We start from the raw sequence: 11,992 nt of genomic DNA, 5'->3' as shown, positions 1-11,992 counted from the left end.
AAAAAGAAAAAGAAATTAAAATACGTAATAACTTATAAAAAGAATTAATAATCTTTAATTAATCTCGTAATATGACAGAGGTTAGAAATTGAATATATTAAGGTTTACTTGTATAAACTTTTAAGTGTGCGTTAAGAATACATCAATGTAAAAGTTTCGAAAATAAAATCTAAATAATCCTCTTCTTTTGAAAAGTATACGGTTTATAAGGTTTGGTAAGCTTGAAAAAAAAATGTATGCATCATGCTGCCTCTATCGAAAGAAACTTGAGATAGACTGATGCAAGGAGGCAGACAAAAAGCATGATGGCGCCTACTTGTACATAATTGTAGTTTAATTCATTTAATAGGCCGTCATTAAATGTACGTCGAAAATAATAATCTTATAATAGTGGGAAATAGTGGTTGTGTTCAGGGCTATTCGTCCGTGAAAAATGGCCACAAAAGAATCTGGTGTTACCATCGACGATGGTATAGCGGAACCTGGCATAGAGCCGGGTGCGTCCGCTGAAACGATGCTCGTTACAACAGATAGCTTCGAGGAATACGAACAAGAAATGAGTAGCAGCATCGACGATAGACAAATGAAGGAAAGTACGACAAGTACTATATCGGAAATTCAGGACGACGTACAAGACATTCCTATGACGCCTACTGCTAAGAGCCCTCACGACTTAAAAAAAGATGAATCCTTAGATGAATCCGATATGGTCAGTTTTCATATACTTTGCTGAGATTTAGATGCAACAACTTCATCTCTTATTTATTTAGTTATTATCTTCCCTTTTCTTTTTTTACTTTCATTAATATTACATCTCCTCTCAGGACGACATTGCTCATCGTTTAGGTCAAAGTAGTTTAGATGCCGATCCGTTGCGTTGTAAAATCTGGTTAGCCCAAAGGAAACACGTATTTATTTTAAGTCAAGCAGGAAAACCTATATATTCTCGATACAGTTCAGAGGACAAACTAGTCACACTAATGGGTGTTATGCAAGCTCTAGTATCCTTTGTCCAAGCTGGCAGCGATATGATTAGATCTGTACATGCCGGAGATACTAATTTTGTCTTCTTCGTTAAAGGACCATTAATATTAGTTGCAGTTTCCAAAACATTGGAAAGTGTACCTCAACTTACTTTACAGCTTACGTATGTAGTTTTATTTGTTTTATATTGTCCCTATATGACGTTAAAACTTTTTTTACATCATACATACTTGTTCTATATAACAAAAAATAAAAGGAAAAAGAAAAAAAAAAAAAAAAAATTTCTTATAGATATGTATATAATCAGATAGTCTCAGTTTTAACCCAATCTCAATTAACACGAGTATATGATCTACGAAGGAACTTTGATTTGCGAAGATTATTAAGCGGCAGTGAAAGACTGATAGATCACTTATTGAATTTTATGGATAGAGAACCTGCTTTCTTTCTAGGAGCTATTAAATGTTTGCCTTTACTTCCCTCAATGAGGGCCTCTATAACGCAAACTATTATACAAACCTGTGGCAAAATAAAGGTATAATAATTATTAATTATATTAAACGTACGCTTTTCTCTCTTATTTTAAAACCGAGAGACGATCTAACTACAAAGAAATTTTTCAGAATTTGGTCTTTGCGATACTCCTGGCTAATAATCAACTGGTCACATTAGTCAGAATGAATAAGTTCTTTTTACATCCAGTGGATTTGCATTTAATACAAAACTTGGTCGACAGTTCAGAGTCCCTTAAGACTTTCGAAATATGGACCCCAATATGTTTGCCAAAATTTGATGCCAACGGTTATATGCACGGCCATGTCTCGTATCTGGCGGAAGATTGTCAAGCATGCTTATTATTACTTACTGTGGATAGACACGTATTCTTTGTACTTTCAGAAGCTAAACAAGTAAGCTTAAGCAACATTATAAAATGAATTTTATTTCAAAGTATTAAATATTAACGTAATTTAACGTAATTAAAAAATCTTTATTAGAAAATAGTGGAGAAATTAAGGAGGACAAATTGTTTAGAAGCGATAAATGAATCCATGAATAAAACACCAATTACGACCGCGGATATCGGCCTACCTGAAATGCGGCATGTTCTGTACAAATGTAAAAGCACGGCGCAATTTTGGAGTCCTGGTCTTCAACCGCCATATACCACTGATGAGGAAATAGAACGGTCAGAAAAAACCTGTAAAGTAAAAAAAGGAAAAAACGTTTGAAGGCTCATATTAACGATTTATATGTAAACAATATTTTAGATTGCTCGGACAGTATCAATGTCTGCATCACAGATTACATTCTCCTAATCGACCATTGAAATTAATCTTTCAACAATTGGATAAAGAAACTATGTTGGCCTGGGTAAGCCATATTAGAATTGAAAGAAGAGATATACGGATATATTAAATATTAATTTATAAAATCTTATGAAATTAATTTCAGGTAACTTCGGGTTTTGAAATTTATGTAACGTTCGAGCCACTGGTTACAAAGCCTGATGCAATAGATGCAGTTAGCAAACTATTGAAGTGGATAAAAAAAGAAGAAGAGAGACTATTTATATTAAATTCACCTACTTTCTAATGAACTTATGACATTAGCATAATCTTAGTCTCAATTAATCGAGATTATCTAATTTTCATTTACTATACGTATATAATTTTGCATCATTGCAAAGTACATATATTAATACCAAATTTAGTAAAGTTCTTTTTAGTTGAATGAAAAAGAAAAAGAAAAAGGAAAAAAAAAGAAAGAAAAAGAAAAAAGAAGGAAAAAGGAAAAAAAAGAAAGAAAGAAAGAAAGAAAAAGAAAAAATATGATTCCTCTAAATATAATAATGACAATCTGCAATTTTGACGCAGTAGTTTTGGTCATACTTAAATATGAAGCCACCAAAACACATTTTGTTAAAAGTACCTGGATGCACTAACACCTTGTCGAAAGAAGTTGTATTATTTACAATTATCTTTAAGTATATAGTGATATATTTTAATTGTTACATTAAATTAGAGCGATAACTATTGAGAAATATATGAATGAATTTCTATGCAAATGTATATATTCCTGATGATGAATAATCACAGAGATTGTATTTCTAGATAGGCTACACGACATTTATTTTAATATCTGGTATGAGTGTGTGCGTGGCTCCGTGCGTGTGCGTGTGCGTGTACCGGGGAAAAAAAATGCAATAATGCATTTTAATATGGAACTCGTATTTAATTTTTTTATACAAACATTAACGGACTCGTGCTGACATTTATAAATACGAACGCAACTCTTAAATGCAATGTGGAATTTATTTTTCTCTTCTTCTTTTCTTAAACACGATTTGTACATATTATTATATACAAAAGTTATATAATGTATTTGGGGATGATCGTTATTTGGAAATATATAAAAGTAAGCTACTGTGTAGCATTTCTATCGACGAACTTTAATACATATTAAGGATCGATGTTTGCAATTACTGTTATTGGTCAGACTGTGGAGAATATAGTGAAAATATAACAACTGTAGAAATGAAATTTATTTAATCCTATCTCGTAAATAATATCAATGAAAATCTTACAGGCACGCACAATTGCCAAGTCAATGCCTAGCTCTTTCACGATCCCTTCTTCGATCCCTGTCTCTTTCTCTGTCTCGATCTCTATCCCTATCTCTGTCATCTCTTCTATGTCTATCCTTGTCCCTATCTTTATCCTTGTGCGAGGAGGAATGAGTCTTAGGCGATTTACTTCGTTTACGTTCTCTCCTGTCTCTTTCTCTTTCCCTACTTCGCGACCTTTGCTTTTCTCTATCCGATTTTTTATCCGAACGAGAATGTCTCTTGTCTCTGTCTCTGTGACGATCTCTGTCTCTATCATGATCTTCCGTTCTTTTGCGACTTTCTTCTTTGACAGGAGGTATATCTTCGTCCTCTGACGTTTCAATTCCTTCATCCATGTCGTCTTCCAATGCCGATACTTTTGCCTCTGTAATGATAAACGTATAAAGACAAAGGATAATCCCTTGTATCTTGATATATAAGAGACACAAAACTCATACCTAATTCATTATTTTCTTCTAAAACGTGACGCTTTTGGATTCTTGGCAAAATAACGTCGCATGATCTCTCTTCGCGTAGAAGCTCATCTATAAACTCATCCATATGGATCAATTCGAAAAAACCTTGCTTATTTTGTTTCCTAAGTTTTCTATTATCGTTGAACAAAGGCTCTAAATACTTGTAACAATCCAATGATGAACCTGTCAGTCGCATATAAAGCGCACCCAAAGCTCTGACATATTTGAATTCTTCGTTCTTTATGAACTCTACTATGATATCTTTTTCTGGCTGTATTTGTAACATTTTTAATATTAAACATAGAAATGGCGTTGGTTTTACATTGCCACCGTAAACTCCACCTATGTATCTAAACAAATGGAAAATAATATACAAAAGTTATATAGAGAATTATTTTACAGGAGTAATTGTAAGATAAAATCTATAAGAATGTAATTGAAATTTGAGGTTAATGGAATATATTATTTACTAACTTCAATTCCATGGCTTTGTCGACAAGTAACTCTGCGGTTAAAGCAAAACATTCTTCCTTCCAATATTTCGAATCGTAAACTCGAGATCTTATTATTTTCTCCACTAAATACTGTGGATTGGTACCGCGAATTGATTTCGCGTCTTTTACCGTGCGGTTCGCCATGTTAACAGATAGTTGAATTACTCGTCACTGGCGGCGCTACGTTCGCCTTTTCTATTAAAACTATCGTCAACGACATTGTCTACGCGATGATCAGTCAATGTTTTATCTTCGACGCATCTACTCAATGAACGTGTCAACGACTCGGAATATCGTTGACGAACTTTTACGAATATACGACATTTTTTCAAATGCATACGAGATCGAATAAAAAATACAAATTCGTTCAAGTTCGTGAAAATGAAAGAAATGATCTCTCTGGATAACATCGGAATAGAATGAAGAAATGTTTGAAAAGAAATCTAAGAATAAATGACTCAAAGCGACGAGAGTCATCGCGTGAGAACGTCACAGGATAAAAATATTCATTGCGTCTTTCTCCCTCCATTAGGTGCCTTTTTGAAAAGAAGCTTTTTAACGGTCATCTCCATTCATGGAGAGTTTGACGAGCATCTTCTTTTCTGACGTTTTCTCACGTTTTCTGAACGTTAGCGACGTAGGCGGCACCGGCCGCCATCTTAAACTGTAAGACAAGGAGAGTGTCTTTCTTCTTACGTTTCCGAAAGACTTTCAGTTCGTCGTTGGAAGAGGAGGATCGTCGCATTGGAAGGAGGAGGAAGTGCGCGGCTTTTGTGGGAGAGTGCAACAACGATGCAAGAAAATAGACTGCTGTGATCGTTGTGATCTATACTAGTGTGTTATTTTGTGTTATTCAAAAGAAGAAAACAAATTTCAAATCGTTTCTTGTGCAACGTCGATCGTCGAACTCACCGATTCGAAGTGAAAAAAAAAAAAAAAAGGAATTCGTTTATTACACATTGACATTTATGAAGGAAGAAGAAATAACGTATACTCATATATACAAACACCCACACGCACACATATATCATGCGATGATGAACTGAAATAGATTACGACGTGCATCCTTCGTAGAAAGCTACGAATCATTGAAATGGGTTCAAAAATAGAGTACGTCGAGTCGTCTCACATGTATGCAACGAATTACATACGTAATTCAAAAGCGATCGGCGTACTCTGGGGTATCTTCACCATATGCTACGCCATAATTGGTGTTGTTGCTTTCGTAACACCGGAATGGCTCGGTGATTTGGAACACGAAAATCCTGGAAGATTTGGACTCTGGACAAGATGTAGCTATGGAAATGGTAAGAAATGACGTTAAATTCTTTATTAAGTTTCTATCTATGCAAACATTTCTCTATACGTGTCATTGGCTCGATTGAAACGTAGATACATCGAAAAAAAAATTATTTCCCAATTAGAGTTCGTAGACATGTTGCTAATTTCGTCCATTGACGAACTTTTTAATAAATTCACGACGTAAAATAATGCTTTTTTGTTAACTGAGTAAATCAGTATTTTTCTTTTTTCTTTTTTTCTTTTAATTGAATTAATTTTAGGTGAATTAGGAGAGGAATGCATCGGAAGATTAGACGATCTTTCGACCATAGCCAATGTCCCATTTAGAGCCAGCACTATATTAGTTGGAATTGCAGTGATCGTTGCATTGCTCTCGATTTGTGCGATGCTACTTTTCTTCTTTTGTCAGAGCACGACCGTTTTTTATCTTTGTGGCTGGATGCAGGTAGTTTCAGGTAATCAAAGAATACATGTTGTTAAAATTGTACAATTGCGAGAGGATATTAGAAAGTACGATCCTCCTATGTCGACTCAACGCTTAGTGATGCAATCAATCCCCCTCTCCCACCCACCCTATATATATATATATATATATATATATATATATATATATATATATGTATTATTTTACATGGAATTTAAAAATCTTTTCACATATCCGGTTTCAAACGTGCATCGGGTTTACGATAAGAACGTGACTCTTATGGTATATGCGCAGAAAATGTAGAATAGTCCGTTATGTGTAAAAGCCCATCGTTGATATTTATGTATATACGTATGTATATATATGTATTTGTGTTTATGTATGCACATAATACATATGTACCGTTGGCTACGCCTTCGACTATTAACATATGCGTTTTGTTGGAGTTTATTACAAATGAAATAATATAGTGTCGTCGTTTTTTAAACTTAGGTTATGTTTGATCTCTGACACTCGCATGTTTCCCGACTGCGAAAAAAAGAAAAAAAAAAACAAAATATCCTCGATCATTTTAGATCAATCGAACCTTTGGACAACTTCTCCTTTTATTTATTAAAAAATGAAATAACAATGAAAAGAAAGTTAATGGAAAGTTGCTCGAGATTACTTTCTCGAAAAAGTAAAAAAAATTGAAATGAGATATTCATGTTTAGCAATCGGATACCAGCAGCTGCTGCAGCAGCGTGTGACGTGCGTTGTATTTTGAGTTCTCTGTCGTGTTGTTGGTATCATACCGAGAATCGCTCGTTCCGTTTCTATAACTAGTCACGGTGAAAGTTGCCGTTTGAAATGCGAACGAATTGAGAGAGAATGCAAAGGTTTCACCAAAGAAAATCAACTTTGCTCGATGTGTTTAGCACGTTCAACGTTCAATGTTCTAAATCTCAACAAATCAAAAATTTTTTTTTTGTTAATTTTTTCCTCAACTATCTCGCTATAGTGTATATATATATATATAAAGAATTTGTTACAATAAAATTAATATCTAAATTAAAAAACCAATATATACATAATGGAACAGTTCTGTTCCCTAGATTAATCTCATCAATTCAAATGCCTTTCTCTAAATGTCATGTGATCTTAACACATTGAGTCTTTCAATAGTCAATCTCAATTATTATTATTATTATTATTATTATTATTATTATTATTATTATTATTATTATTATTATTGTTGTTGTTGTTGTTATTATATTCTTGTTTATTATTATTTATTATTTATTATTATTTATTATTATTATTATTTTGGTTTTGATTTGTAGCAATATGTATGGCAATTGGTGTATGTGTTTATCCGCTTGGCTGGGATTCACCAGCAATTCGAGCAGTTTGTGGTGCATCTGCATCAAGGTAGAATTCTTTTATTTTATTCTCTATAGAAACTGAATTAGGCAAATTTATTTTTGGATTTGAATTTGCAGGTACAATCCTGGAGCATGTGCAGTTAGATGGGCTATACCATTAGCTGCAATTGCTGCTCTTGATGCTACTACCTTGGCTGCTCTCGCTTTCATTCTTGCCTCGAGACATGTTAGATTACAACCAGAACCTTTCAACAATGGATCTTTGTACAAAGGTATGCGACATGATAATATCCATCTATTTATATTTTATTACATTTTTGATTCATTAATAAATTAACGAGTTTATTATAAATAAAACTCAGAATTAATCTAATTAACTCTGTTTATAAAAAAGTAAAAAGATTTGTTATAATACCAAAAAATAAATATAAAATATTAACATACTAATAAATTTTTTTTTATTATAATAAAACACAATAAGATTAATAATAATAAAGTGTATATATATATATATACACATTATTATTTCTGTTCTGGGAATATCTTTATAGAAAAACTAAAGTTAATGCATTTCTTTCAGGAGAGGTCAATCCAGGTTACGTAAATGAGGCTCAAAGCGTGGCTGGCTCACGCAAATCTTTGTCCTTGAGACCAGTCCTTCTGGTAGCACCACCTGAACAAGATCGTTACAGTGAACTGTCCAGAGCTAAATCGCATTCTCATCATAGTCTTTACACACCAGCACCTTCTCATCCGGTTCACACGGTTTCAACGAATACTTTGAATCATTCTCAACATAATTTTCAACTTTGAACAAATTTTTCTTCTTTTTTAAAGAACAAGAGTGTACATATATATATATATATATGTAGTTGTCCATGACAATCTTTATTATTATTAATATTATTATTAATATTATTATATTATTATTATTAATATTATTATTATTATTATTATTATTATTATTATTATTATTTTAAGTAATGGCTATACGTCGAATTTTTTTGAACAAAAATTATCTGGAATTTGATATATAGCTGCTAAATGATATATATATATATATATATATATATATATAAATTTTTAAATGCTCTCACTAACGAGAAGCAACAATGTTCAATTCTGCTCGATACTATTATATATCTTTAGATAAATAATTATATAAATGTAATAACTTTTTTAAATATTTTTTGTTTACATCGACGATAAGAAATTAAATGATTTTTACGCTGAGAATACTGCAAACAATTGAATTTATACCTTCTTTAAAATATTAGTTAATTTTTTTAAAAGCCACCAAATTATTTCAAAATAATTTAAATAAATTTTAATTAACAATAATATATCTCTTAGAGGGTATGTTTGTTTTGTTAATTAGTTTAATAAAAACGATATCGTTTTGACTAGTGTATTTTAATGATATTATACAGGACAATTTGAGATTACGATTATTAATTAGTCGATAATAATCGAAGGAAAAAATTGATTAAGTTTAACATCTTTGAGTTCGAAGACCCGACAAATTTTTTTTTCTCAGAAAAAAGAAAGTTATTGTGGATGACTATTTAGTAGAATCTTTGAGTTATCCTTATTTTCTTTCACACACTTGGTAAAGATATATAAGTCCGATCTTATAATTAAAATCATCTTTGTTAAATATATCATTGATAAATAAATAATAATAATAAGGAAGAAGAAGAAGAAGAAGAAGAAGAAGGATGCAATATTCAATTATCCAATTAAGTGACAGCGATTCATTCTAAACCTATAATAAATATTTCTTTGAAGAATTTTCCTAGGATAAATAAAAAAAGAAAGAAACAAAAAAGGACGAACAAAAAAGATCGATCTCCATCTTTTGTCTTTTTAAACATTAATTACACTAATTAGTCTTAATTTCTAGATTTCTTTTTCTATCAACGAAATAGATATAAGATCTCCTCCTTAAAAATTAATTGAAATAAAAACATTGTCAAGGTGGTAAATACGATTGAAACTTGTTTTAGAAATATTCCTTATCATACTGAGACATTATTTTTTTTTTTTTTTTTTTTTCTTTAGAAGCCTTTAGATAGAAAGAGAAGAAAAGAAAGAGAAAAAACACCACAGCAGGATGTCGAGGCAATGTGCATTTTATAGTGCATTAATTGGACCGAGATGAAAAACGGGATAAAAGGTTTTTACAACGTTGTAAACGCAAAACTGACATTCTCTCTCTCTCTCTCTCTCTCTCTCTCTCTCTCTCTCGTTGCTATATAATTTCTCTTTCTCTCTCTCTCTCTCTCTCTCATGCCTGTTTTATGTCACTCTGACATTTCATAGTATTTTACACTAGTGCAACGTGTCAACGGTACAACACCAAACTCGTTTATGGCTTTACTGCATCGTGTGTCCTTTTCATATACATGCATATATATATGTATATCTTCATGTCTTCCGTGTACTCATACTTTACAGCCGTTACTTTATTACCCTTTTCGTTTAATCATTCGGACAACGATATTCATGTATTTATTCATATTTTCACTTCTTGGTCAAAATCAACAGGATTCTTACTTATCATCTTACTTTACATTTGGCGAATTCAGACGTCTATGTACCTTGGTCAAACATACGTAACAACCTTTTAAAGGTTAACTTAGAAATTATATATAATAAAAGTTAAATTATAGAGATCTCACAGACCTATCATACTACATCATTAAGCCTAAAATCTAAACGAGATTTGTTTGTAAGATTTTCTTTAAATTTCTTTGTTCAAAATGATACCGCATGGTTGTACGACGTCTATGTTTATCAACCTAGGCCTTTTTGAGGTTGACTTTTTTTCATCTTTTTTAAGAAGTTCCTCTATCGAATAGGGATTTCGTTTTTTTTGTACCTGAGCCGGTCTATTTTCAACAGGTATTTCATTACTCGTTACTGTTGTACTCGTCTGTTCTTTTTCTGTTTCAATAATTCTTTTTTGTTGATTTTGTTGTTGTTGTTTGCTATTCTGCTGTTGCTTATCTGTTTCCAATGGATTTATTGGTGGTGTCGGATGTCTTATAAATGCACTTCGATCGCTTCCTATCTTCTGACCAAGTTCTAATATAATCCTACCACTTTGAAAGGATTTATATTGATCCTGAGATTCAGCATTTTCCTCTAGATCGCTCTTGTCTAAAGAATCATCACTTCCTGCCATAGAACTCGAACTGGATTTTAACTCCACTTGATTTTGTACTCCATTTTGATCGGTTAATCTTTCTGCATCTAGAGATCTAAAAAAAGAATAAAAACCAAATATTTATATAGTATTTTCCCATTATTATATTGTTATATTTTCACATTGAGCTTACGTTAATGATTGCATTCCATGATGTAAATGTAATGTTGTAGCTTGATATAGCGACGAATAAAAACTTGGGTTCCAAGAAGGTGTACCGTTGTTTCCTGAACTCGTTGAGATCTGTAATGGTCCTAATGCACCCGGGTAGAACAATTGATAGTCCGTCCTCATTAACGATTCTATAATAACAAAACAAAAAAATGATCATAACTATTAGTTATAAAAGCTAAATTAAAGCTATTTATGAAATAAAAAAAAAAACAAAAAAGAACAGAAAATGAAAATTGAGCCAGATTGGTTGGGTGGTTGGCTGTTGAAAAAGAAGCTGTCAAAGTCACGTCAAGTCGAATATTTATCTTCAATCTTTCGTGCTGAATTTAATTATTGGATAGAAGTCGGCTGTTTCGAGTTTATAATACGTCACGTGAAGTTTTAACTTATCGTTTGTGGTTAATAAGTGGATCAGGTTGAAGTCAGCTGGCGCGATTTCAAGTGCCCCTAATATTATGCAACCCTTTCCATTTATTTGCTCAACTGGTCTCAGTCTGTGTGGTCTCTCATTTTTTATCTCTGATCCTTTATATAATTTGATTCTTTTTTTAAATTATTATTAATAAACAAAATTATATAACGTGAAGTATATATTAATTTTTTACACATAAATTAACAGTTAATTTTGTTTTATGAAAAAATAAATTATGATATTAATGTTACATGGAGTCGTTCGAAATTAAAATAAAATAAATGTCGATATTTTAATTCGATTTCTATCCCTAAGGGGTTCGAAAAAAAAAAAAAGAACCGTCTGATGTAAAAATTGCATAGGTCACGAAAGAGAAATGATTTAAATTTGAAGATCCTTTCTCTCGGACCAGAGAAGTTTTATCAAAGTTTGCGTGTTCTTAGACTGACGAGTCAATCACGTTGAGTACCAAAGTCTTCACCAAATTTCTTCTCGACTATCGACTTTCTCCAGATTTTTTCTTCGCGGCTAATCGAGGCTAAAGAAGAA

At 32.0% G+C, this 11,992-nt stretch overlaps 4 protein-coding genes across 15 annotated transcripts in view; 2 read left to right on the top strand and 2 right to left on the bottom strand.

Annotated features, from left to right (window-relative positions):
• Window positions 1-261: 261 nt before the first annotated feature.
• Window positions 262-3,515, top strand: LOC124429823 (vacuolar fusion protein MON1 homolog A). Of its 2 annotated transcripts, none has more exons than XM_046975529.1 (7): window positions 262-709; window positions 825-1,147; window positions 1,345-1,519; window positions 1,608-1,892; window positions 1,980-2,170; window positions 2,253-2,355; window positions 2,437-3,515. In XM_046975529.1, the coding sequence occupies exons 1-7, from the start codon at window positions 434-436 to the stop codon at window positions 2,575-2,577; spliced, it is 1,494 nt and encodes a 497-aa protein (XP_046831485.1). In that variant the 5' UTR covers window positions 262-433; the 3' UTR covers window positions 2,578-3,515. The 2 variants fall into 2 exon arrangements, with proteins under 2 accessions (XP_046831485.1, XP_046831484.1); XM_046975528.1 differs by having other exon boundaries at window positions 1,276-1,519.
• LOC124429826 (pre-mRNA-splicing factor 38) lies at window positions 1,952-4,837 on the bottom strand. Of its 2 annotated transcripts, XM_046975543.1 has the most exons (4): window positions 4,540-4,837; window positions 4,048-4,415; window positions 3,569-3,974; window positions 1,952-2,182 (listed from the first exon to the last, which is right to left on the bottom strand). In XM_046975543.1, exons 1-3 carry the CDS (start codon window positions 4,701-4,703, stop codon window positions 3,589-3,591), a joined length of 918 nt encoding a protein of 305 aa, XP_046831499.1. In that variant the 5' UTR covers window positions 4,704-4,837; the 3' UTR covers window positions 1,952-2,182; window positions 3,569-3,588. The 2 variants fall into 2 exon arrangements, with proteins under 2 accessions (XP_046831499.1, XP_046831498.1); XM_046975542.1 differs by lacking the exon at window positions 1,952-2,182 and having other exon boundaries at window positions 3,512-3,974.
• Window positions 4,838-5,192: 355 nt separating this feature from the next.
• Window positions 5,193-8,885, top strand: LOC124429828 (LHFPL tetraspan subfamily member 3 protein-like). Of its 2 annotated transcripts, XM_046975544.1 has the most exons (5): window positions 5,214-5,866; window positions 6,122-6,316; window positions 7,608-7,695; window positions 7,767-7,921; window positions 8,230-8,885. In XM_046975544.1, exons 1-5 carry the CDS (start codon window positions 5,653-5,655, stop codon window positions 8,460-8,462), a joined length of 885 nt encoding a protein of 294 aa, XP_046831500.1. In that variant the 5' UTR covers window positions 5,214-5,652; the 3' UTR covers window positions 8,463-8,885. The 2 variants fall into 2 exon arrangements, with proteins under 2 accessions (XP_046831501.1, XP_046831500.1); XM_046975545.1 differs by lacking the exon at window positions 6,122-6,316 and having other exon boundaries at window positions 5,193-5,866.
• Window positions 8,886-9,043: 158 nt separating this feature from the next.
• Window positions 9,044-11,992, bottom strand: part of LOC124429824 (paired box protein Pax-9-like) — a 34,903-nt gene continuing 31,954 nt past the window's right edge. For all 9 annotated transcript variants that reach the window (XM_046975531.1, XM_046975532.1, XM_046975534.1 and 6 more), the window contains 2 exons: window positions 10,991-11,159; window positions 9,044-10,912 (listed from right to left, as the gene is read on the bottom strand). In XM_046975531.1, coding sequence (XP_046831487.1) covers window positions 10,393-10,912; window positions 10,991-11,159 — 689 coding nt within the window. In that variant the 3' untranslated portion in view covers window positions 9,044-10,392. The remainder of the gene's footprint in view (window positions 10,913-10,990; window positions 11,160-11,992) is intronic.

The sequence above is a fragment of the Vespa crabro genome, chromosome 16 (assembly GCF_910589235.1).
Source record: "Vespa crabro chromosome 16, iyVesCrab1.2, whole genome shotgun sequence".
In the NCBI taxonomy this organism is placed as follows: domain Eukaryota; kingdom Metazoa; phylum Arthropoda; class Insecta; order Hymenoptera; family Vespidae; genus Vespa; species Vespa crabro.
Note: the sequence above shows the minus strand (reverse complement) of the source record. Positions and strands in the feature narration are given on the sequence as shown.

Excerpts from the sequence above, each read along its gene's own strand:
- LOC124429823 (XM_046975528.1), top strand. The coding sequence starts at position 434 with ATGGCCACAAAAGAATCTGGTGTTACCATCGACGATGGTATAGCGGAA. Across the intron at positions 1,148-1,275 it reads CAACTTACTTTACAGCTTAC|ATATGTATATAATCAGATAG; the intron begins GTATGTAGTTTT and ends AATTTCTTATAG. Across the intron at positions 1,520-1,607 it reads AAACCTGTGGCAAAATAAAG|AATTTGGTCTTTGCGATACT; the intron begins GTATAATAATTA and ends GAAATTTTTCAG.
- LOC124429828 (XM_046975544.1), top strand. The coding sequence starts at position 5,653 with ATGGGTTCAAAAATAGAGTACGTCGAGTCGTCTCACATGTATGCAACG. Across the intron at positions 5,867-6,121 it reads AAGATGTAGCTATGGAAATG|GTGAATTAGGAGAGGAATGC; the intron begins GTAAGAAATGAC and ends AATTAATTTTAG. Across the intron at positions 6,317-7,607 it reads CTGGATGCAGGTAGTTTCAG|CAATATGTATGGCAATTGGT; the intron begins GTAATCAAAGAA and ends TTTGATTTGTAG.
- LOC124429826 (XM_046975543.1), bottom strand. The coding sequence starts at position 4,703 with ATGGCGAACCGCACGGTAAAAGACGCGAAATCAATTCGCGGTACCAAT. Across the intron at positions 4,416-4,539 it reads GACAAAGCCATGGAATTGAA|ATACATAGGTGGAGTTTACG; the intron begins GTTAGTAAATAA and ends CCATTTGTTTAG. Across the intron at positions 3,975-4,047 it reads AGAAGAAAATAATGAATTAG|AGGCAAAAGTATCGGCATTG; the intron begins GTATGAGTTTTG and ends TTATCATTACAG.